This window comes from Ictidomys tridecemlineatus, chromosome 7 (genome assembly GCF_052094955.1).
Source record: "Ictidomys tridecemlineatus isolate mIctTri1 chromosome 7, mIctTri1.hap1, whole genome shotgun sequence".
Lineage (NCBI taxonomy): Eukaryota > Metazoa > Chordata > Mammalia > Rodentia > Sciuridae > Ictidomys > Ictidomys tridecemlineatus.
Window position 1 is genome coordinate 135,288,517 of NC_135483.1, and position 24,869 is coordinate 135,313,385.

The 24,869-nt window shown below is 32.4% G+C and overlaps 1 protein-coding gene across 4 annotated transcripts in view; it reads right to left on the reverse strand.

Annotated features, from left to right (window-relative positions):
• Positions 1–24,869, reverse strand: part of Scn1a (sodium voltage-gated channel alpha subunit 1) — a 150,437-nt gene that overhangs the window by 18,437 nt on the left and 107,131 nt on the right. For all 4 annotated transcript variants that reach the window (XM_078017523.1, XM_078017522.1, XM_078017524.1 and 1 more), the window contains exons 18-21: positions 10,528–10,648; positions 8,570–8,724; positions 6,845–7,018; positions 1,891–2,013 (exon numbers count right to left, since the gene is read on the reverse strand). In XM_078017523.1, the coding sequence (XP_077873649.1) occupies positions 1,891–2,013; positions 6,845–7,018; positions 8,570–8,724; positions 10,528–10,648 (573 nt within the window). The remainder of the gene's footprint in view (positions 1–1,890; positions 2,014–6,844; positions 7,019–8,569; positions 8,725–10,527; positions 10,649–24,869) is intronic.

The window sequence follows — 24,869 nt, forward strand, 5'->3', positions numbered from 1 at the left end:
AATCGTGTTACCTTCAACTTCACCATTATTCATGATTCTATTTTTACAAAGTAAAAAAATATCCAAATACTCGAAATATAAAAAATAGAATCAATAATTTGACTCTACAATGCCAAGTAGGTGTTGAAGAGCTCTGTCATTTTAGTGTGGTGTACTTGATGTCATTGTGACGCAAGAAGCCATATTTATAAATATGAAATTTTAAGTGATTTGGTTTTATAATCTATCAGCATCTAAAAGGAGTTTATGTTTCCAAACTTCAAGCTTTAACAACTAGCCTCCCAAAATACATCAATATATAATATTAATAAATTAATAATTATAGATCAGGATATTTCTGTAGAAAGTATATATAGCTTCATTGTTATGGAAATAAGGAGCTATATATTGAAATAAATGGCCATCCAACTCATGAATTTATTAAGTTTTTAAAAGGTCAAATTTGAAATGTTGATAGCAGTTTATGTGTTAGGCATCATTCAGATTTCAGAATCCTTTTATAATGTATTATTTTAATTCAGACAATATGTTTTCAAGTAGAATGTATGAAAAGTATATTTTTCTTGAGAACTGAAACTGCTACTCTGGAACAAAGAAAGTGACGTTTTAACTGGAAAGCAAACAATTTTTTTCATATCGTAGAGAGAATATCTGATCACATTTTAATGAAAAATTGGTCTGCATGAGAAATAAAGCAGCACTCTGTGCATGATAATTTGTTGAATTGTTTCTAATGAGGAAAAAGTTTTCACATATTTAGGGAAATTAAAGAAAAGTCTTACATTTTTAAAAAGTGACATTTATAATAAATTTTAATTTAGAAGAGAACATAGGCTATATGTGACCTAGAAAATGCAAATGTAAGTCGACAATACAGCTTAGTTTCTACAAACAGAACCAAACTTCAGGTACCAAAAGAGCAATGTTTTCTGTTGGACTCAGACATTTCAGCAACTTTGTTTAGATAAAAGAAATTTTGGTCCTTTAAAAAAGAATTAATTTTTTATAGATATACCTCATATAAATTAATATTTCATGCTTTTTAAAAAGTCATGGAAAATATCAAGTCAATAATAGCTACATTTCTAATCTCTTATGTATCACGATGAATGGCTTAATGTTTTCTTAACAGGGACAACATAAAATTTTGTGTAATTTTGACAAGTGTGTTTTAACGTTAGTTTATGAATCACCTATGATAATGAGTCAAAATTATACATTCAGTTTATTTTGTTATAAGTGTTTTATTTATTGTCATAAAATGTGGATTTGTACATAATATTTATATAATATCTTCATTTATTTATATTAAGAACACAAGTGCAGTTGTAAATTGAGGCTATATTACATGTATCTATATTAAAAATTAAAAGTTCAGCTAATATTAAATATCTATCCTTGAATATATTCAAATAATGCAAACTTTGGCATTATAAAGACAAAATTTACATGACACTTCATATTTTCCTTTATACTCATTCTTATATACATATGTGTTTTATATTATTTTCAGTAAAACTCATTAAGTACAGTTGGGTCTTCACAAAGGAGAAGTACATGATGTAGAATTCACTTCAGATAATTATAATATTGATGCTTTAATAGTGCATTTGCTTTTTGTATGCAAAATTGCAAGGAAACTCCCAAAATGAATTAGGAAATAAAGTCATTTTGATGAGCACAGCAGATAAATGATTTTATATCATTTTAAGAGAGGCCTAAATTCTCTTGCATATCACCTAGAAGTAAATATGCAACAGATAAAAGGATTAAGTAGCAAGTTTGCAAGGATTTGCCATTCCTTTCGCATGCACATATTTTCCTTATTCTAAATTTAATTGCACTCAATTTTGGCTATATATGATCTTTCAGGTTTTTCATTTTCCTTACCCTCATCCCTTCAAATCGTGACAAGGCTCGTAAAGGTCTCAGAGCTCTTAGTGTCCTGAGGGATTTGATGGCACCAAGTTCTGAGTAACCCAAGGCATTTGCTGTTAAACTGACCAATGAAACCTGCAGGCACACACAAATAATAATAATAAATAAATGGAACCCTTTTACTTCAATCTATAGTTATTATGTAAAAATTGTGAAATGCTATTTTAATTTATATATTTGAAGACAAGTGGTTGGACATATCAGTAAAACTTTTAAAAATTTAAGCAAGTGTTTTCAGCTTAAATTTTAAAAACAAGTTATTTTAAAGACATTAATTAAACACTAGTTTAACAATCAAAATCAAACCACTTTCAGGATGGATTGAAGATCATTATGGTTAAGCAAAATGAACAATTCTCAAAGACAAATATCACATTTTTTCTTATATGTAGAGTCTAAAAAAAGTCAACATGAAATAGAAAGGGGAACTTTTAGGGTAGAGGGAGCTGGGTGGAGGAAGGAAGAGAGGGCAATAGGGTAATAAGCAAAGCATAATGTATATGTGAATGGAAATGTCACAATGAAACCCATTAATTTACATAATCAATATATACTAATAATTAAATTTTTAAAAGCTTGGTCAAAAATAACCTAAATTCCATGTAATTTGTTAACTATTCCACTAATATAAATGAGTTGAGCAATTAGTTGGAAAAACAAAATGAAGCATTAATGAAATAAGGACTTGGGGAATAGTTCAGTTGTAGAGTACATGCTTAGCATATGTGAAAACCTGGCTCTAATCCCCAGAATAATCTTCATCATAATCATGCTACAAGGAAGAAATCCAGGTGGGAAAAAATGTCAGAGATATGCTTTATTTTATTGGTGCTGCTGAATTTAGCATTTTGCCTACAGCTAGTTATCTAACACAAAACTACTATTGTACTAGGAAAAAAGAAATATCTACCCTGAGTTAATATACTACATTATTGGATTATTTATAATCTGTATTGTCAGAAATTAATGTGATAAATTGGTTTTAAAGGTGATTTTTTTTTGGGGGGGAGGTTTGCCTAATAACTTGTTTTTTACTTTTAAAATTGAGTTCTATGTAAATAATTAAACTTAAAATGTAATTCCATCATAAAATATCCTCTTTATTTGCTAAACTAATTTACAGTTTCTGCTATGTACCTGACCCTAAATGGATAATTGGTGAATAATCAATAGATTTACTTAATTAGCATAAAATATGCAACACTAATGGAAAAAAAATCTAATTCTCTACACAAATTGCCCAAATTCTGTATTTGGGCAGTGCTATGATTTTAATTTGAAGAGTACCAATTCTATATACTGAACACTATTTTTGAAGAATTTTCATTTTTTTAAAGTGTGGTAAAGAGCTCTTAGTGTCCTGAGGGATTTGATGGCACCAAGTTCTGAATAACCCAAGGTATTTGCTGTGAAACTGACCAATGAAACCTGCAGGCAAATTTATTAACATTTAACATACTTTTTACATTATTTGTGTTGTGCTATATTTATTTGTGTCATTTTCAGAGTGGTACACTGATCCTTATGAAATAATAAAAATGACATTAAAAATAAAAGTATTCTTTATAGAATTGTTTTTCAAAAGTATTTCAGAAATGCTTTAGTAGAGGATAGGAAAGGCAGCAGAACACATCAGACACAAGTATGGCAATATGTAAAACAGCGCATGTGTAACCGATGTGATTCTGCAATCTGTATACGGGGTAAAAATGGGAGTTCATAACCCACTTGAATCAAATGTATGAAATATGATATGTCAAGAACTATGTAATGTTTTGAACAACCAATAATAAAAATTAAAAAACCAATTGGTAATAATGTTAAAATCATATTTCTTCCCCCCCCAAAGCTCAGAAATGTAACAAATAAAATAGTACAAAATTAAATTCAGTATATTTCAAAAGGGTTAACTTATATTTAAAATCTAGCGTAAAAATTTATGAGGACTAATTGATTTAATTTCTAATGCTTGAAACCTCAATATGAGAAACTTCTTCCCTTTTTGATAAGAGAAAGCGATTACTTTATTTAGGTTTCTCTCAATTCATTCATTTCATGGGAACATTATTAAGCATTTCAAATTGCTTTATTCTGACCTTTGTTTAGAATCAAGGAGACCTAATGTATGCATGACTCAGTTCTAGAAACAGTTTCCATGAGAAACATTTATAGTCCTGATGAATATTATCCTTTAGGTGAAAAACTGTTGCCCATTGAGTCATGATAATTTGGACATGATTTCCAAAGCTGAAATCATGCCAAATTGATAACATGAAATATGATATTTAATGAATTTTGAAGTCAGACACTTAATTTAGGCTAAGTGAAACATTAATTATTGGATATACAAATCCTACTAAGAGTTGTGTGGTCTATAATGGGCTTGCCACAAGTCTAGCCTACATTCTAGCATAATGGATAAATAAAGTAGGCATGTCTTTCTCGGTTCTCTGCACAGCTTATCTCCTATAATGGAGCTATCATCTATGCAACCTATATTTATGTCTACCTTTAAAAGCTTTTGTAGATCAAAGAGAAATTTTTGTTAATTATAAAAGTGCCCACCTGCCTCAGTGTTTATTGAGCATCTTTAATTTTGTTCAGTTAATACCAATATTTTACAAAGTTAGGGGCCAAGTAACTTAGTGGCTCCAAACTAACAAGTGGGCAGGGGTAAAAACATGAGTTTTTCTGATTTACAACATAAAACATTTATGCAACATGCTTTTTATTATCCATTTCATCTACTCAAGTGCTACTGAAGTCAAACACTTGTCCCAGAGTTGTGGAACAGCCTAAGTGGGTTGGAGGCCAGATAGTAAGCACTGATTGGGGCTGCATGGAGTCCCCCATGCCAGTACTGGCCTAAGGCACTGCAGACCATCATTATGGAGACTCAAGATGCACTGACTTTTCACCCCACAGTGCTCTGCGGGAGCCTAGAGCTGACATCCTCTGCAGAAGCTGGCTTCACACAGGACTGCAGCCTGGAACCCCAGGCATCCATGAACCCATAACCTCAACCTCCACTTGAACAAGGGAAAAAATAAAGTGAGGCAGACCTGAATGGGATTGCAGAGCTAATAATATTTTCCATGCTTTCCCAAATCTCGATTAGCATAAATTTGGACCAATAATTTTGATCCAAGTGCTATATAAAACCCTGTATTAGCACGCTCAGGCAGTCACCCCTCTTGGTTCCTGTCTTGTTTTGTGGAGTTCTGTTTCTATTCACACCTGAATAAATCCTACTCTTAAATTCACTCATCCTTGTCTGTGGATTTCATTTTTCAAATTTGTGAGACCAGAACCCAGAAAGAAGAAATTGACAGTGAGCTGTTGGGGTCTGCTGGAACGCTGGAGGGCACAGCCCGCCATTAAGAGCTGCAAAATGTTTCTTGGCTGAAGAGACCTACAGCTTATAAAAACTTCACCCACCAGCAGAAGAGGAGAAACTCAGGTTTCATCTTTGACACCAATCATGGGTCCCTCTTCAGAAGGGTGAGTGAAACATAACAACAAAACTATCACCTTTTTCCCCAAGAGTTCTATACTCCTTTTAGAAAAAATATCTCTCTCCAAAAAGGAAATACTGGGCACCTGTCAGCCAATTAAAAAGTAGTTAGGTCATTGATTGTTTCTTTTGCTGAGAAGAAGCATTTTAGTTTGAATCCATCTCACTTATTGCACTACAATAGTCTTATTAAGGAAGTCAGGGCCTAATCCAACGTGATGGAGATTTGGGCCTAATGTTTCTTCTATTAGGCACAGGGTCTCTGGTTTAATTCTTAGGTCCTTGATCCACTTTGAGTTGATTTTTTTTGTTTTTTGCATGGTGAGATATAGGGGTTTAATTTCTTTTTGTTGCATATAGATTTCCAGTTTTCCCAGCACCATTGTTGAAGAGGCTGTACTTTCTCCAATGTATGTTTTTCGGTGCCTTTGTTTAACATAAGATAACTATAATTATGTGGGTTAGTCTCTGTGTCCTCTATTCTGTACCATTGGTTTACCAGTCTATTTCGGTGCCAATACCATGTTTTTGTTACTATTGCTCTGTAGTATACTTTAAGGTCTGGTATAGTGATGCCACCTGCTTCACTCTTCTGGCTAAGGATTACTTTAGCTATTCTGGGTCTGCTATTTTTCCAGATGAATTTCATGACTGCTTTTTCTATTTCTATGAGGAATGTCATTGGGATTTGGTTGAAATTGCATTAAATCTGTATAGTGCTTTTTGTAATATGGTCATTTTGACAATATTAATTCTTCTGCCTATGCAAGAACAAGTTAGCCAATCCCAAAAAAACCAAATGCCAAATATTTTCTCTGATATAAGGAGGCTGGTTTATAGTGGGGTTGGGAGAGAGAACATGGGAGAATTAGACAAACTCTAGAAAGGGTAAAGGGGTGGGAGGGGAGGGAGGGGGCATGGGGGTAGAAAAGATGGTGGAATGAGATGGACATCATTTATCCTAAGTACATGTATGAGGACACAAATGGTGCGAATATACTTTGTATACAACCAGAGATATGAAAAATTGTGCTCTATATGTATAAATGAACGTAATGCATTCTGCTGTCATATATAAAAAATTAGAATAAAAAATGCAGTTAGGTCAGTGACAGGACCTGTGCTGCCCATCTTTGCTCTAGCATCCCTCCACCCTCTGCACCCCTGCCTAAGGGCTGTCATTCTGCAACTCTGGGCAAGGTCTTGGCTTTACTATTTTAAGATTACAAAATTAGCCCATTTCTTCCGAATACTGTACCATCATCCAGTGGATGAGCTTAGTAGCATATCACATTATTACAATACCATGGGCAGAGGTTCACTATTATAGAATTACAGAATAAATATGACAAACTATATTGAGCAGAAGACAAAGGAATGGAGGATACCTACATCAACAATTAAGAAGTCCAGCCAACACCAGGCATTAGTGAAATATGTTTGATAGCCATATGCCACCCATTTTAGAAGCATTTCCAAAATGAAGATGTAAGTGAAAACCTTATCTGCATATTCCAACATCGTCTTAATTGTCTTTCGCTGATCGATATATATATCTTCAAATGCCTATAAGAGAATGCTGTATGTTTTAGTTTTCAAAAACTATTAAATGCCATAAACTTTTAAAACTTTTATGTGCATTATGACACTTCATTGGAACAAGAGAACAAAGAATAGTAGTTATTGATGTTTTGTTACTTACAAAGTTTTTATTAAACATTTTTTAGTTGTTGATGTACCTTTATTTATTTATTTATTTATATGTGGTGCTGAGGATTGAACCCAGTGCCTCACACATGATAGGCAAGTGCTCTGACACTGAGCCACAACCGCAGCCCAATGTACAAAGTTTTGAAAATTATTTTTTCAGGGGAAAATTATACTTGACATTGCTATTATATGCAGAATAAAGGAGAAAGGAGTAAAGATGTAATTCAATGAGTTAATTTGACTTGTTCAAGAAATAGTTCTTAATGCCATATTCTAAGGGGCCCACCACAACTTGAAGTTATATATTCATGTTATTACATTGTTTTGCTTCCTTCTCTTAGCTTTTTTTTGCCGTAAAAAGGAAAATTATAGAGATAAAATATTAAGGCATATGTTTTTATAAAACCAGAAATTGTGATTGATCATCAGAGTGCACAATTTTACCAAATTTACCAAGTTCATCTGATGTTTTGTTTTTTCATTTTGTTAACAGTTTATATTTCTCAGAAGAGATATCGTCTGACAATAATAGTAAGAGGACATTCCTTTTTTTTTTTGGATGCTAATATGTATACTTCTAATATGGACCCCTCTTGACATTTTACTTCTAAGTAGACATTACTTTCAATGACTAAAGACTATATCTAAAGTGGCATGTGGAAGAAATTTATGTCATGAAAGAAATCTGCAGCCTCATGTTAGATTTATAAACTTAAGTTAAAGAAACTTGCATTTGTTTCAAGCAGCCAAGCTCTTTGCCTATCCTTCTTATCTATCTATCTATCTATGGATCTATCATCTTTATGTCAGTGTTTTTCTAAAATGCTATCAATATGATATGTGGTAGTTTTCTAGAGAGAAATTAAGGCTTAAATGAATCACTTAGTATTCTGTCCAATATTCATTGTTACCTACATTTATTGTTTTCTAGTAGTACATGAATGAGGAACACAGAGAAGTGTTCCCTAAACATTGATCAATTGTCTATAAGGCAGTAATAGTATTAATAATACTCAGAAATAAAATTCATTAGAACTCAGAGGATATACATCCCCAATCACAAACTTCCATGAACTATACTATTGGCCCCATTCTTATTATTTTTTTAAAAAGAGTAATTAAATATTTAGTATATTTTAGTTAGAGTGAATAAGCAGAAGGGACAAATGGGGGGACTACTTACTCAAAGCAAAAACTTATATGTAGATTATTATAAATGTATTAATACATATTAAAAGGAATGGCTTTTTAGTTTTTTGTTAAGTCTGTTGTCTAAGAGATAAAAGATAGGGTTACTAAAAATGCATTGGATACTAAGACAATGGAACAGAAACTACCAACAAGGTTTCAGTGTTAAAAGATACTAAAAATTCAGTGCTGTAATACTTTTGCCTAACACTGACTCACCAGAGCACCACTACTAAGGAGAATCATGAAAACAATGAAGGTCTCAAACCAGTTGTGTTCTACTATTCGGAAACATGTTCTTCTTAGGTTCCACCACTGTTTGCCTCTTCCTTCTTCCACGCTGATTTGACAACATTTGAACCTCTGCACACAGCCTGCAAGTATAATGTTCAAATAGAAGTAAAATAACAGCCCATTTGTAATATCCCTTGACTTGTGCCTGTTTCATGTTTCCACCACTATTGCCATTTCTGTCTTGCTGTGATAATTCTCTAAGCCTGGATTAGTAAGGGCACCTTCATTAGCCGTGTGAAGTTGTGAGAATTACTCAGGCTCATTGAATGATTCCCTAGCTAATACTACTTCTGCCTCCTAGTGTTACTGTCCAGGAAAAAAAAAAAGTTGTAAATTACAAATAAGTGTAAAGTAGCTTGCTTTATTCTATTCATTACAGAATTCCACTGAATTCATTCTAGAAAAGAAATTCACAATGGATTTTAATAATAATGAAGAGAAAACTTCCCTTTTAAAGAGAATATAGAATAATATTGATCTTTTCCAATAATGCTAGATCTGTTGATGTACAGGTTTTCTTGTGGAGTTTCTAGAAAGGCTTATGTGATTTTTCACTAAAATTTTATTTGCAAGGTCCTAGTTTCATTTGCCATGGTCTTTCTCATATTGCTTTCACTTACACACACACACACACAAAAAAAAAACCCAAATTAAATCTACAAATATCTCTGAGTATCTGTCTAAGCCCCATGGAAGATTTTTTAAAAGGCAAGTAGTTTTGAAAAAAAAAAAGATAAATAAAAGGAAAGTAAAAGAATAGAGGAAGAGAGGAAGGAAAAGATAAGAGTAGGGACCTAAGGAACAAGGGAATAAAGGAAAAGAAGACAGTAAAGACACATCTAACAGTTTAAAAGAGAAAGAGAACAGTTTTTGTAACATAATATGTTGTAGTTATCAAGTGAATTAAATTTATGTTTATCACAGCCGTTCAAGAGTATAAGAAACTCCTCTAAGTAGGATAATGGTAAGATACTTGTAGTTTTGAGAAGGATTTTGGGTTACGTGTGTAAATTATATAGGAAATAAAGGAACACTGCAGATATTTTAGGTCAATTAGGTAAAGAGTGCCAAATAAAAATATATACAAGTACTCACATTTTACTGACTCAATTCTTAAGGGAATCAGACAATAAAAAAAAATCTAGCTGTAGAATTTTTTTTTAAACCACTGAGCTACATTCCCAAGACTTTTTATTTTTTCTTTTGAGGTAGGGTAAAATTTATATTCTTTGTAAAAGGGAAGTTTTCCCTTATAGTTTAATGATGATGTTTATCATCATTAAAATCCATTGTAAATTCCCTTTCTATTTTCTGAGGCTGTCCTTGAACTTGCTAACCTCCCCCTCAGCTTCCTAAATTGCTGGGATTATCAGTATGTACCACCATGCCCAGCCATATATATATATATAGTACCAGCTCAACGCTGTTTAGGTATCAAGTGCCCAGGGCATCCCTTATTTCCCTGTTTCTTCAAACATGCATTGAAAAATGATGTTTTCATTTAAAAATACTGTCCAGAATTTATAATTCATTTAGTTTTTGTAGTCAAAAGTCTACTGTTAAGGAAACTTCTATGTATGAGAATTTTGATGAATACTTAATATGCCAATTCATTGCAAAGTTACCATTTTCTTTAAAAATTACTAATCAGTAGCTTTCATTAAGTTAAAATGTTTTTCTCTGTGTTCATGATCTTTTCACATAATGGAGATAACTAAAGCATAACAGTAGACTTCGATCCTTTTTATCTGTCAACACATTAAGGCTAACTGAAATTGATCTATTACTAAGGTCTAGTCTATTCTAAGTGATCCATTTGGGGTGGCCAAGAGCAAAAGGCTTCTTTACTGGAGAAAAATGAACACAAGGATCTGTGTCTTTACCTTCAGTGAAACAGGCCTCAGGTTCAAGGGTTTCTTCAGGTTCCACCACGGGCTGCTCCTCTGCAGGTGCACCAATGTCCACCGTGCTGCCTTCTGACGAGCTGCTGCTTTCATTAAGTTTCTGTACATAGGGTGGCATAAAAAACAGATCCCTTTAATGAGTGGCCTACCAAGAAGGGATTATCACTATGAGTGTATTTGGTATTGTTCTTATGGTAAAGAGATTGTAAATTTAAAGCAAAAGAGAGATTGAGTAAGAAGAGGAAATAATTTTTTTTTCTGTGTTAACTCCTTTGTCAGAATTGAGAATGTTAAGGATACAGCCAAATGGCTGTTCAAAGGGGTAATCAATGGCCTTCAGCAATGCACACTGAGGAAACTTCTGTCCTAGGAATCAAAGAGAAAAAGGAGGACTAGGGAAGAGAAAGGGAAAGGGAGCAGAGAGGGGAAGAGAATTTCCACCTTAGGAGGAAATAATGTCACTCTGCATTTTAATGTTTGACTATATATATTTCTTTAGCAATGTCTTAATTGTGAGCAAATACTACCTTTAGCTTTAACTCATGATACTAATATTCACTGTTAGGGTATATAGAATTAATATAACTATGTTAATATTTATATATGTCATGTCCTGTTTTGATAGAAGTAGTCATACAATAGGTTAAATATATCAATAAACAAATAACCTTAGGCATATTAAATAAACAGTTTGAAATCCTGGTAAATATTTTAAAGCTTGAAATATTGCACAAAAGAGATCAACAAGTAGTGGGTGGAAAAATCCAGTTTACCCCTCAGTAAATGATATGCCATGTGCAGCTGAAAGGAGAAAGTTCAGTTAAGAAACAGCATTACTAATATTTTGAACAACAGTCATGGAACACATAGTTTTGGGGAGTTTTGCTTATTTGTTTATGTTGGGGGTCTCACTATGTTTTCCAGGCTGGCCTCAAAGTCTTGAGTTTAAGTGATCCTTCTATCTCAGCCTCCTGTGTAGCTGGGACTACAGGCATAAGCCATTATGCCAGACTCATTTCTCTTTTTAGGGTTTTCAGAAGATAAACATGGCAAAAATAATACAGAATATAGATTTTCCCACTAAGACAAGACCTAATCATAAATGATGGTTCTGAAGACTGGCAATATGCCATTTAGGTAGTAAGAATAATTAATCAATTCAGCCATTTATTCAAGTAGTATTTATTGAACATTAGCAATGTGTTAGATGCTAAGTATTCATTGATGACTCCAATATCCAAGATAGTTTTGGGAACACAGTGTCCCCAACTTTAGATTTATGCAGATCATCTAATAGACATTCATAAACAGATACCACTCAACTTATGACATTATTTAAGTAATAAAAATTAAACTCTAGTTTAATTTTTATTACTTAAATAATTTTAATGTTTTTAAATTATTAAAAATAATTATTAATTATTTTTAATAATTTAATAAAATTATTAAAAATTTTGCATGGAAGAAAATTGATTTTGTTGAAAAGTTCAACAAACTATTTATATTTGCTCAAAAACAATTTGTATGTCTGGGTCTATATCCAACTGATTGCTTCCCTTCTTTTAAAATTTGTGGTAAAATAGACAAATCAACATTTCAGGTCATTAGGATATGTAATAATATGATAGTGCTGACACAATTCTTAGTATTTGAGTTGCAGATGATCTCTGAAATTATAAGATTTATCAAAAAGGGGTAATTTCAACAACATTCCAACAAACGCATAGTTACCCTGGGTACCACATTCAAGAGCTTGAACTTTGTTCAACATAGGATACAGTAGCAAATAGATTTCAATTTACTTTTCCCATGCCTTTGGTTCTGAATGTTTTTACATTCCGTTTTATTTTATTTATTTATTTATTTATTTATTGGTTGTTCAAAACATTACAAAGCTCTTGACATATCATATTTCATACATTAGATTCAAGTGGGTTATGAACTCCCATTTTTACCCCAAATACAGATTGCAGAATCACATCGGTTACACATCCACATTTTTACATAATGCCATATTAGTAACTGTTGTATTCTGCTACCTTTCCTATCCTCTACTATCCTCCTCCCCTCCCCTCCCATCTTCTCTCTCTACTCCATCTACTGTAATTAATTTCTCTCCTACTTTTCCCATGCCTTTGGTTCTGAATGTTTTTACATTCCGTTTTAGCATTCATACTGAATTAAAGACACACCCAGGAATAACTCATTGGTTATTTCTCTGACAAGTGAAGAGAATCATCAAATGATGGGCTTGAGTGAAAATCTCAATCAAACCATTCATCTCATAATGTGGTGTTCTGAAGAATTTCTCTTTTCTCATCCTCAATGTTGAATAGATTCATAATTTGGTGATAAAGTGATAGCTCTAGGCTGAGGTTCAAGCATTACCACTTCAACAATGATAGAAAATAGCATTGTGAGTGTGTGTGTGTGAGTGTGTGTGTGTGGGTGTGTCGGTGTGTGTCTGTGTCTGTGTGTTGCTGGATATTGAACCCTCAGCCTCACGTATCCTGAATGTGAGTTCTGCCACTGAGTTACATCCTGAGCTCAGAATTGGCCTTTGTTAGCAATATCAGCATCATGAAAACATTCATTCTATATTTTATGAAAAATCATATAAGGAATATGTCACCACCATCCATTGCACCCATTTTTCTTCATAATAGAAATGGAATCTTAGGCAAGATACCAATTCTTCATGCATAATCAGTGAAGGGGATTTGAGAAGCCTAACAATATTGACCAATATTCATTAAGAACTAGAAAGCATATTGTTTCTTGTGCTTAAATTTGTGTATGGAAAGACATTCAGATGCAGAATTAATTTCAATAGTAAATCCACTTTGCTGGAAGTAAAGATTGCCAAAGTCACCTCAGAATCCTGCCTGCCACACTAGTTTATGTCTGTATTGTTTTTTTCCCCTATGAACTACCTGCTATACTAGTATTATCTGCTACATTAATAATTCATGTGGATATTTGTTATATTCCTTCACTTTTTTCTTTTTCTAATTTCTGAAATTAAGATGTTTGTTATGCTCCTTCATCCATTTTTGATCATTCTTGGTAATATGAAGACATTTACTAACTGTTTGGTCCTATTCCAGAAATTTTAACAAAATATTCTTGTTATTGAGACAGCTATAAATGTATTTTATTTGCTCCATAACCCACTATTTATTTAGGAGAAATTTTATTAATAGTCAAGTTTTTAGAATTTTATCAATTTATTATTAATATCAGGTGTAGTTACATTTTGATCAGATATACATATACAGCTGTTTCAAAAATAAAACTATCTTATGTGAAAATAGCGGTAGCTTTACTTTGAGATCCAGTATATGGTTAATTTATATGAATTTCTCGTGGAAACTTGGAAATAAGAATACTCTATAAATATAATTTTAAAAATAATGTAGTTATATATACTTTTGTTTTTCATATTATTCAAATTCTCAATGTCTTAAGTAAAAACATTGCTTTTTTATTAGTGTATTATAGTGGTACATGATCTTCTTTATAGCTGAATAAAAACTTAATTGTGGATGTAAACCATTTTTTCTTAATCCATTCATCCGCTGATGGGGATCTGAACTGGTTCCAATTGGCTGTTGTGAGTTGTGCTGCTATAAACATTCATGGGGCTGTATTGCTATAGTATAATGGTTTAGTTCTTTTTTATAAACACTAAGGAGTAGTAAGGCTGGGTCATATGGTGGTTCAATTCCTAGATTTTTGAGGAATCTCCACACAGTTTTTCAAAGTGGTTGTATGAATTTGCAGTTCTAACAACAATGTCTGCATATACCTTTTCCCCCCCAACATCCTTGCCAACATTTTTAATTATTTGTATTCTTGATGATTGCCATTTCAACTGGAGTGAGAATGAAATCTCAATGTAGCTTTGTGTTTCTCTTATTGCTATGGATGCTGAAAATTTTTTTTTCAGATATTTGTTGGCTATTTGTGTTTCTACTTTTGAAAAAAATGTATATTTAGTTCTTTTGCTCATTATTTGATTAGTTTATTTGTTTGTTGTGGTATTAAGCTTTCTGAGTTCTTTATATATTTTTGATATATTTGGCAAAGATTTTCCCTCATTCTATAGGTTCTCTCTTCGTGTTCTATGTTGTTTCTTTTGCTATGAAGATTTCTAATTTGATTACATTGTACTTATTGATTCTTGGTTTTATTTATTGAGCTTTAGGGGTCTTGTTAAGGAAGTCAGTGCCAGTGCAAATATGTTGGCATGTTGACCTTTTGTTTTCTTCTAGCAGTTGCAGAGTTTCTAGTCTGATTCTTAGGTCTGTGATCCACTTTGACTTTTCTGCAAGGTGAGAGATAGAAATACAGTTTCATTCTTCTGATGTGGATATCCAGTTTTTGCAGAATCACTTGTTTAAAAAAGCTTTCTTTTCTCCATCATATATATTTTTGGCTTATTTGTCAAGTATCAGATAACTGAAAGTATGTAGGCTTGCCTCTGTCTTCTATTTTGTTCCTTGGTCTTCATGTTTGTTTTGATGCCAATACCATGCTGTATTATTACTATGGTTCTTTTGTGGTATAATTTGAGAACAGGTATTGTGATGCCTCCAGCATCACTCTTCTTTCTCAAGATTTCTTTGGCTATTCTGGGACTTTTATTCTTCTAAATTTATTTTAGGACTTTTTTTTTTTGCTAGTTCTGTGAAGAATGTCATTGGTATTTTGAAAAACATTGCATTAAAACCCTCATAAGTTAATTTATATTGTCTCATTTTTCTCATTGTAGAAATAAAAGATAAGATGGCTCTGTTATTTGTTTGAGAAATAAAAACACTATTACTCAGAAAAGGAAGGAAACACTTTCTACATGTGGGGGAACAGTCTATTTCTACATCATCACCTGACGCAGGAATTCAAATAAAATAGTAGAGAAACTGGATAATAATAGAACTAAAACATTTTCAGACAAGTACATTTATTGATTTGAAAATCAGTAAAGTTAATTATTTATTCCCTTTTTTTCTTGTAATTTTGAGGCATTTGAATTTTATAATTCATCATTCATGTAACAAAAAACTTGGTTTTACAGTTTCTGATAATTGATAAAATATTTTAAAAATCCATTTTGGCATTTATTAACCCATTAGTCTATTTTCAATTTATTAAATGTATTAGCTACTTTGAAAATATGTAGGTTTTTACATATTGAACCACAATAGCTTAAATTATACATATATACACTAATCTGTATTTTCAAGATATTCTTGGCAAACTTAATATGTGAGCTGAGAGAGTGAAGAGAGTGCATTCTAAGTATTCACTTTGCCTTGTACACCAGGGCATTCAATAACCACTTAATAACTACAGCCTTGATGATGAGACCATTTTTCCTCTTCAGTGGATTCATACAATATTTCTTGCTTTTAAAATGTTCTCTACTATAGCAAATGATTTTGACCTTCAGGGTAAAGCAAAACAAGTCAAACAAAGCATTCCACAATGTTTCTTTAAATGATTAAGTGCCTTTTTTCTTATTCTCTTACTTGATTTTATAATGGCTATGTTTTTATCTTTAGACTTGTTTTGTTACAAGGAGCTTATTTATAAGGTTTAAGAGGAGTTCAGTTTACAATGACTGATGAAAATATATGGATAAAGAAATAAATTTTGAATTTATGGGTCAAAATAATACAGATTATATGTGCATTTAGTGTATGCACACACACATACAGATACACACACGCACATATACAAATATTTAAATGTGGCAAAGAATATTATCTCAAGTACTTTTTTGGAAACTGGGCATTTTAATGTTTATATGTATATACATGCACACATAGAAAAACATAAATGAGATGTTCCAGAACCAAAAAATATTAGTATTACTATTTTATTGCATATACTTTGTATGATTATATAGTAATTATAATTATATAGTAATTGTATATAATTGTATAGAAAACATTTCAAATATACACTATACATGTTAAACATTTAAATGATTTCTATTAAAGAGTCTCAAAAAAGTGACAATATAATATGTAAGAAAAAGACACTGTATTGGGATTTACCATTACCATAGAAGGGATGGAAAAATCAAATATTAACTTATTAGTTCCAACATTATTCCTATATCACAGAGGATTTTTTCATCAAACTGTATTTTGGAAGAATAATCTTCAGTGAATTATTCATGTTTACTAAGTACTATATTAGTCCTAGAAATTGGTAAATCTAATATTATTCAAACATGTGTCCAGGGTAGGGGTGAAAGTGGGGGTATACAGCTCTAAAGTACTCTGATTTCTGCTTTAAAGTATGTCAAACTTGAACATAAAGTATGTCCATCATTAGATATAAAGGAGCAAAAGAAACACAACTCATCACATACTGGTCCTACAGAATATTGTTATTATGCAAAAAACATTTAAAGTAAACAAAAATTCTGCAAAATTGCACTTATAATTTCCAAGCTAGATACCAAAACTGCAAAACTATGTGTATGATTTTAGCATACTTTGTTAAAGCTTATTTGTTTAGCTGATTTGTTGAAATGAGTTCATTTTTCTCATCTATAAAATTGCATAGTAATATTTATCTGACAGTATAAAGATTGAAGGAAGCAGTACATGAAAAGCCCTACAAACAGTGCTTTGATTGAGTTAAACCTTCAACAAATGATATTTGCTATTATCATTGCCTGAATCATAGGGACCGAATTGACATTTTTACTTCTTATTCTGGGGCTTGCTCATTACAAAAACAAATATGCTTTTTTCCTAATTACTTTAGTAATGTGCTATTTTTATTCCAAAAAAGTGTGATTTAAATAATTCTTTAAAAAGTGTTTAAACAAATTTGTAGTAGTAATAATTATGTTGACATCATCTTTGCTTTTTTAAACTTTTTTGTGTGTGGGGGGTGGGCATTTGGGGATTGTAACCTAGAGGCTCACATATGCTAGGCACTCACTCTTCCACTGAGCTACAGCCAAAACCATTTTTAATTTTTTTTTGACAGAGGGTCTCAAATTAGTTGCCCAAATTGGCCTTGATCCTGTGATCCACCTGCCTCAGTCTCCTGAGTACCTAAGGTTACAGGTATGTACCATGAGACTTAGCTGCTTTTGAGTACTCTTAACTTCCAAACATCTTTTAGACACTTATGGTATTTTAATAAGCATAATAGGACAGATATCCTGTATATTAAATTAGGAAATGGAATAATGTAAGATTGGTGATTTGCCTGAAGTTAAGGCTACTGAATTTTTAGCCTAGTATCTATGCAAATCAAACAAACAATCCCTAAGTTTTTCCTGGAATAGAAGATAGTAGACGAATTCAAACTAAAACAGTTTTTCTCAGCAAGAGAAATAATATGTGAGGTGAATAGGGAGCCTACATTCTGGGAACAAATTTTTACCCCTCACACATCAGATAGAACTCTAATCTCTAGGGTATACAAAGAACTCAAAAAGTTAAACATCAAAAAAACAAATAACTCAATCAACAAATGAGCCAAGGACCTGAACAGACACTTCCCAGAAGAGGATATACAATCAATCAACAAATACACGAAAAAAATACTCATCATCTCTAGCAATCAGAGAAATGCAAATTAAAACTACTCTAAGATACCATCTCACTCCAATAAGAATGGCAGCCATTATGAAGTCAAACAACAACAAGTGCTGGCGAGGATGCAGGGGAAAAAGATACACTCATACATTGCTGGTGAGACTGCAAATTGGTGCAGCTAATTTGGAAAGCAGTATGGAGATTTCTTGGAAAGCTGGGAGTGGAACCACCATTTGACCCAGCTATTCCTCTTCTCGGACTGTACCCAAAAGACCTAAAAGCAGCATATTACAGGGACACAGCCACATCAATGTTTATAGCAGCACAATTCATAATAGCTAGACTGTGGAGCCAACCTAGATACCATTCAATGGATGAATGGATAAAAAAAAATGTGGCATTTAAACACAATGGAATATTACCCAATACTAAAAAATAACAAGATCATGGCATTTGCAGGGAAATGATTAGCATTAGAGCAGATTATGCTAAGTGAAGTCAGTCAATCCCCCCAAAATAAATGCCGAATATCTTCTCTGATATAAGGGGGTGACTCAAAATGGGATAGAGAGAAAGAGCATGAGAAGAAGATTACCTCTAGGTAGGGAAGAGAGGTGGGAGGGAAAGGGAAGGAGAAGGGGAATTGCATGGAAGATGGAATGAGACCCTCATCATTATACAAAATACATGTATGAGGATGTGAGGAAATAAAAAAAGAGTGTGTCACATTAGATTGGGTAGAGAGAAGTGATGGGAAGGGAGGGGAGGAGAAGGGAGCAATGGAAGGACAGCAGAATAAAACAGACATTATTATTGCTGTGGGTATATACGTGACTGCGTGACCAATGTAATTCTGCAACCTGTACACTCAGAAAAATGAGAAATTATATCCCATCTGATTCAAATGTATGATATGTCAAGATCATTGTACTGTCAAGTGTAACTAATTGAAACAAAAAAAAAAAGAGAGAAGAAGACAGAATGTGTGAGTGTACTCGAAGAGGAGGCAAAACAAATGTGAGCTTTCATTTTGCTTGTCTCTTCTCATTAGTCTGTTCTCGGTTTTCTGGAAGCTGAGATCATGTGCTCCTTAGTTCCATCTCTAGCCTCATCTCCTAGACTTCATACCTTAGCAAGTCCACTACTAATTGTGTCCATATTATGTGCTGTTGCTTCATGTCTCTAGGTTCTTGCATATATATTCCTTCTAATTGGGCATCAGGAAAGTAATTTTCTTAAATATCTAAGTCATTTACCATATCAAGAGTAATCAAAACAGTTCAAAATTTAACAACAAACACACACACACACACACACACACACACACACAACAAAACATCACTGTCTCCAGATAAACCTGTAAAACAATTTATTACAGAAGGAAAAAGGCAAACAAGAAAAGGTTAAATAGTTAAACATGTTACTAATAATTCTTATAAGAAAACTTACTCCAGCAGTGTTGGAATGCTACTAGTAAAAATACTAATGGTAGCTGGCATGGTGGTGCACACCTGTAATCCCAGCAACTTGGGAGGCTGTGGCAGGTGATAGCAAGTTCAAAGCTACCCTCAGCAAAAGTGAGGCACTAAGCAACTGATGAGACCTGTCTTTAAATAAAATACAAAATAGGGCTAGGGATGTGACTCAGTCGTCAAGTGCCCCTAAAGGTAATCCCTCATACCAAAATAATAGTAATAGTAATAGTAATAGTAATTTAGTGAATATTTATATGTCAGGCATTGTTCTAAGCACATCATATTTATTACCACATTTGATAATCCAAAGAGATATAATATATATATATTACACATATATATGAGAATATATATATTGAAAATATATATATATATATATGAAAAATGCAAATTATACAGCCAGCAGGGTTATATGGTAGGAGACTAAGGGAAGTAAATTTCCTGGTATCTGCCTCAAGTATAATTTTTTTACCAAAAACATTATAATTATGGCCTCACATGCATAAAGTATGTGCAAACTTATGATAATAAATAATTATCACTTCTAAATTTAATCCAAGGAATGAATATAATTTCAGGGACTTTATAGAGATTCATAGAGGATAAGAGTCATTACTGAATTCAGCAATTAAAATGTTAACATATTCAGAGGGAAGAGGTCTAACAGAGGTGACAAGGAGTAACATATTTTAGTCAACATTGTTCCAACATGGAAAATCACATTAATAATTGAGTCACCATTTTATGAAAAAGTATGTATATTATATGTATTACACCTGTACACTATATATAAAATTATAGTATTTTATGTTCACATATAAAATTCATAATTGTGGCTTACTAGCATCCCCTATTATTTAGTATATTCTTTAAATTGCTGAATTATGAAGATAGCCAAAAAGAACAAAAAATAAAATAGAAAGATCCAAAATAGTATGATTTCTTTAGTATGCTATAGACTGCATTCTTAGTATGAAATACATAGTATTAGTATACATATACAGTGGAATATTACTCAGCCATAATGAGGAATGACTTTATGCCATTTGCCAGTAAATGGATGGAACTAGAGACTATTATGCTAAGTAAAATAACTGAGTTTCCAAAAGTCAACAGTAGAATGTTTTCTCTGATATTCAGAAGCTAATTAAAAATAAGGGTGGGGGGATAAAAAAAATAATAGAGGAAAGATCAGTGGAGGAGACAAAAGGGAATGAAGGGAAGGTAGTAGGGATGAGATAAGGAAAGGTGGTGAGATGAATCTGACCTAGCATTCCTATGTACATATATGAATACACCCCAGTGAATCTCACCATTATGGACATCCACAAGACACTAATTAAAAAAAAAACTTTAAGTATAGATCAGAAATCAGTATAGTAGGGGAATAGAAGAGGGGAGGGAAAGCGGAAGTCCTGGGGCTGAATTAGAACAAATTATATCCCATGTTTTTATGATTATGTCAAAATGAATCTTATTGTCATTCATCACTAAAAAGAACCAATAAAAAAAAGATGTGAAAAAAAAGAATCCTTATTTGGTGGAGGCATCTTCCATCAGTTTAATTCATCTAAAAGCAGAACATCTTCAAATATGTCTTGCTTTGATGAATAGAGTACAGTATAAGACTGAGGAATTAATGAGGAAAAATAATTTTGTGTGAGTTTATTTCTGATCAAGAAGGAAGAAATGCTGAAGTTAGAGTCAGGAAATTTGGACCATTATGGTAATCTCCAGAAGAATATTTGCAGAAAACTAGATATAAGAATGATATAATGAAATTGAAATTTAGTAGGGGTCAATAAATGTTTCTAAAAATTTCAGTTGAATCAGATATAACTGCATTTCAACTGCAATTCATGTAAAAATTATGAAAGGGATTATTACTTTCTTAGAAGTCAAAGATAAAGTCACTAACATGGCTAACAAACATGAAAACAACAAAATCTAATTCAGTATGAGAGTGAATCAAGAGAAACATGGGATCCAGAATCATGGGAAATAAAAATATAATTTTAAGTATGTTCCCATCAGAGTAAGTGTGATGAAGAGAATCCTTCAACATGGTTCTATGCAGAAGTGACTACAGCCATTCTCATGGGGAAGAGGTGATCTCTCATTGTGATTTTGACTTGCATTTCCCTGATGGCTAGTAATAGTGAATGTTTTTTACACATATATCTGATGTCTGTCATTGGTATATATTTTGGGAAATGTCTATTTCGTCTTTTTCCCATTTTTAATTGGATTATTATTATTGGCTGTTGAGGTTTTTTTTTAAATTCCTTATACAATCTGGATATCAGCTCCTTGCCAAACGTATAATTTACAAATATTTTCTCCCATTCCATGGATTGTCTCTTTAATCTGTTTATTTCTTTTGTGATACGGATCTTTAGTTTGATGCAATTACCTTTATTTTTGATTTTGTTGCTTATAGTCTTGAAGTTCTGTCAAAATAAATACTAGTCGAAAACAACAATGTCATGTATCATTTTCTCTATTTTTCTTCAAGAAGCTTCATGCTTTGGATCATAAATTTAAGTCTTTAATCAATTTTGAGGGTTGAATTTTGTATATGGTGAGACATAAATGTCAAATTTTATACTTTTGCATGTGGATATCCATTTATCCTAGCACCATTTGTCAAAGAGTGGGACTATTTTCTTTGTGCACTCTTAGCAGTTTTGTAGAAAATCAGTTAGCTGTAAATACATGGATTTACTTCTGGCATTCTATTGTGTTACATTGGTCTATGTTTTTATGTGAATGTCATGGTGTTTGAGTTACTATAGCTTTGTTGTATATTTTGAAGTCAAGGTTGTGTGGCGTGTACCTTAGGTACAATGGCTATTATCAAAAAGATTGAAAGTAACAATGCTGCCCAGGATTTCATGAAAGAAAAACTGTTATATATTGTTGGTGGGAATTTGAACTAGTACAGTCATTATGAAAAACAGTGTAGAGATTCTTTGCAAAATTAAAAATTGAACTATCATGTGATTCAGCAATACGATCCCAAGGCATATATACAAAGGAAATGAAATCAGTTCGTTTATGAAATGTCTTTACTCCTGTTTATGACACCACTATTTGAAGTAGCCAAGATATGAAATCAACATTGGTGTCCATCAATAGATGAATGGATAAAGACAACATGGTATGTACACAATGAAATCCTTTTCAGTCAGTAGATAGGAGGAAATCCTGTTATTTTTGACAATATGGATGAGCCTGGAGGATATTATGTTAAGAGAAATAAACCAGACACAGACAGACAAATACTACATGATCTCATTCATATGTGGAATATAAAAAAAGAATATTATAGATATTAAAAGCGAAGTAGTGGTAGCCAGAGGTTAGGAGAGAAGGGAGGAGAAATCTTGGAAACACTGGTCAAGGAATATGATGTTAGTCAGTTAGGAAAAATAAATTCTGATATTCCTTCTGATCCAGAGAAAGTATAGCTAATGATCATGCATTGTGTGTTCCAAATAGAGGATTTTTGAATGTTCTCAACAACGAAGCAACAATAAAAATTTGTGATGGATATGCTAATTTCCCTGATTTGATCACTGTATACTGTATGCATGTACTTCATTAGTATGTACAATTGTTACATGTCAATAAATCTTTTTAGAAGAGTTGGAAGCTGAAAAATTTGATCTTAATGCCTATTCTATACTAAACATGTACAAACAGATCATGACATAAAACAAGAGATGTGCATGCTTATAGGTATTATGGTACTTTGTAAAATTTATGAGCGTGGATATATATTATTTATTACCCATACTCAATGCCTTATATTTGTTGGTACCATAAACGGAAGTGACCCTTCTTGTTGTGGTCAGAAAAGCTTTATGATCAATACCCTTATAGAACTGAAATGGTGTTTCTCTAATTTAAAAACTGAACTTCAGGCTCTACACGCATGGACCAAGTGATTCATTAAACAACACATTCAAGTGAAACAAAATATTCATTTTTTAATACTCCTCCCTTTAACATGTAAGGTCCATTGAAATACTCCATTTTATTTCATTAAAATTTTAAAAATTACTGGTTAGTAAAATTGAGTTTTCTATTTCTATTAGGTGATGATTCATAATTTAAGACACATTGCATCTCTAAAATTTCTACTACCATAACATTAAAAATTGCAGTTTATGCAGTACTCTAAGCTATGAAATGTCACCAAGTATAAAGAAATAGAATTTCCTAGAGTGGTTCAGTGGACAGTCACTTTATAAAGAGGTCAGTATTCCTTTCAACCCCGATCAGTACAAAGAAAACCAGATAAACTGTGTAATCATGTTAAATTTTTGCAGGAAGAATATTTGCTATGGATGGTTTTTGCAATGAAATAGTTTATTTTTTAACTCAACAGATAACGTGTAATAACTATTAGTTTAATCACACACTGAATTTATCTCTAAGGGTTGAATATAAAAAAGTCTATATTAGGAAAAATTATTTCCAAATTTATTTTGTCATTAGTTCAGAACTTGGAGCTCAGCAGCATAATCAGCACACCATACTTACAAGAAAAAGTTTTGGAACCAACTTTTTAAATATGAAGATAACTATTTTTTCAAAAATCAGCCTCCATCTGGTTCCTTAGCCAAACCCATGTCCTTCAATGAACAAACTTTGAATGAAGACAATGTACAAATTAAAAATCTTAATAACCCCACAGTGTTTTACAAAAATAATCTATCATTTTCTCCCCCGAATCCAGAGAAATGTGACATATCTCTTGATATGTCCCTGAGCTATTTTCTTTCCCCTGTTTCATTGCACAAAACTGAAATACTAAGAAGCCTAAGGCTGGAGTTCCAGAAGTAGTTTCTAGTTCTAATATTATGCCCCTACTCCTAAAAGTAGAAAATGAGACCTAGATTATTCAGAGACTCAGTATAAAGGCTAGGATCATCTTTAAAGGGACATACTTAATAAATCAAAAGTAAGTCATATGCTCAGACAACTATTAAAACGAAATGCAGTTTCCCTTGGACAGAGTGATATTCTATTGAAACTGTGCTCCTAGTAAAATGTATTAGATCCTTTAAAATATTTAGACATGTAGATTCAAAGGTGGGAACTTTACTGTCTTTTAGATTTCCAAACATTAAATGAAGTGAAGGCACTTTATTTTAGACTTCTTTTGAATGATCTCATTCAGATGCTACTCAATTTTCAGTGGAATTGAATCCCAATAGCCCATAATTAAGTTGAAACTATTATAAATTGAAAATTAATTTAGTACACCTAA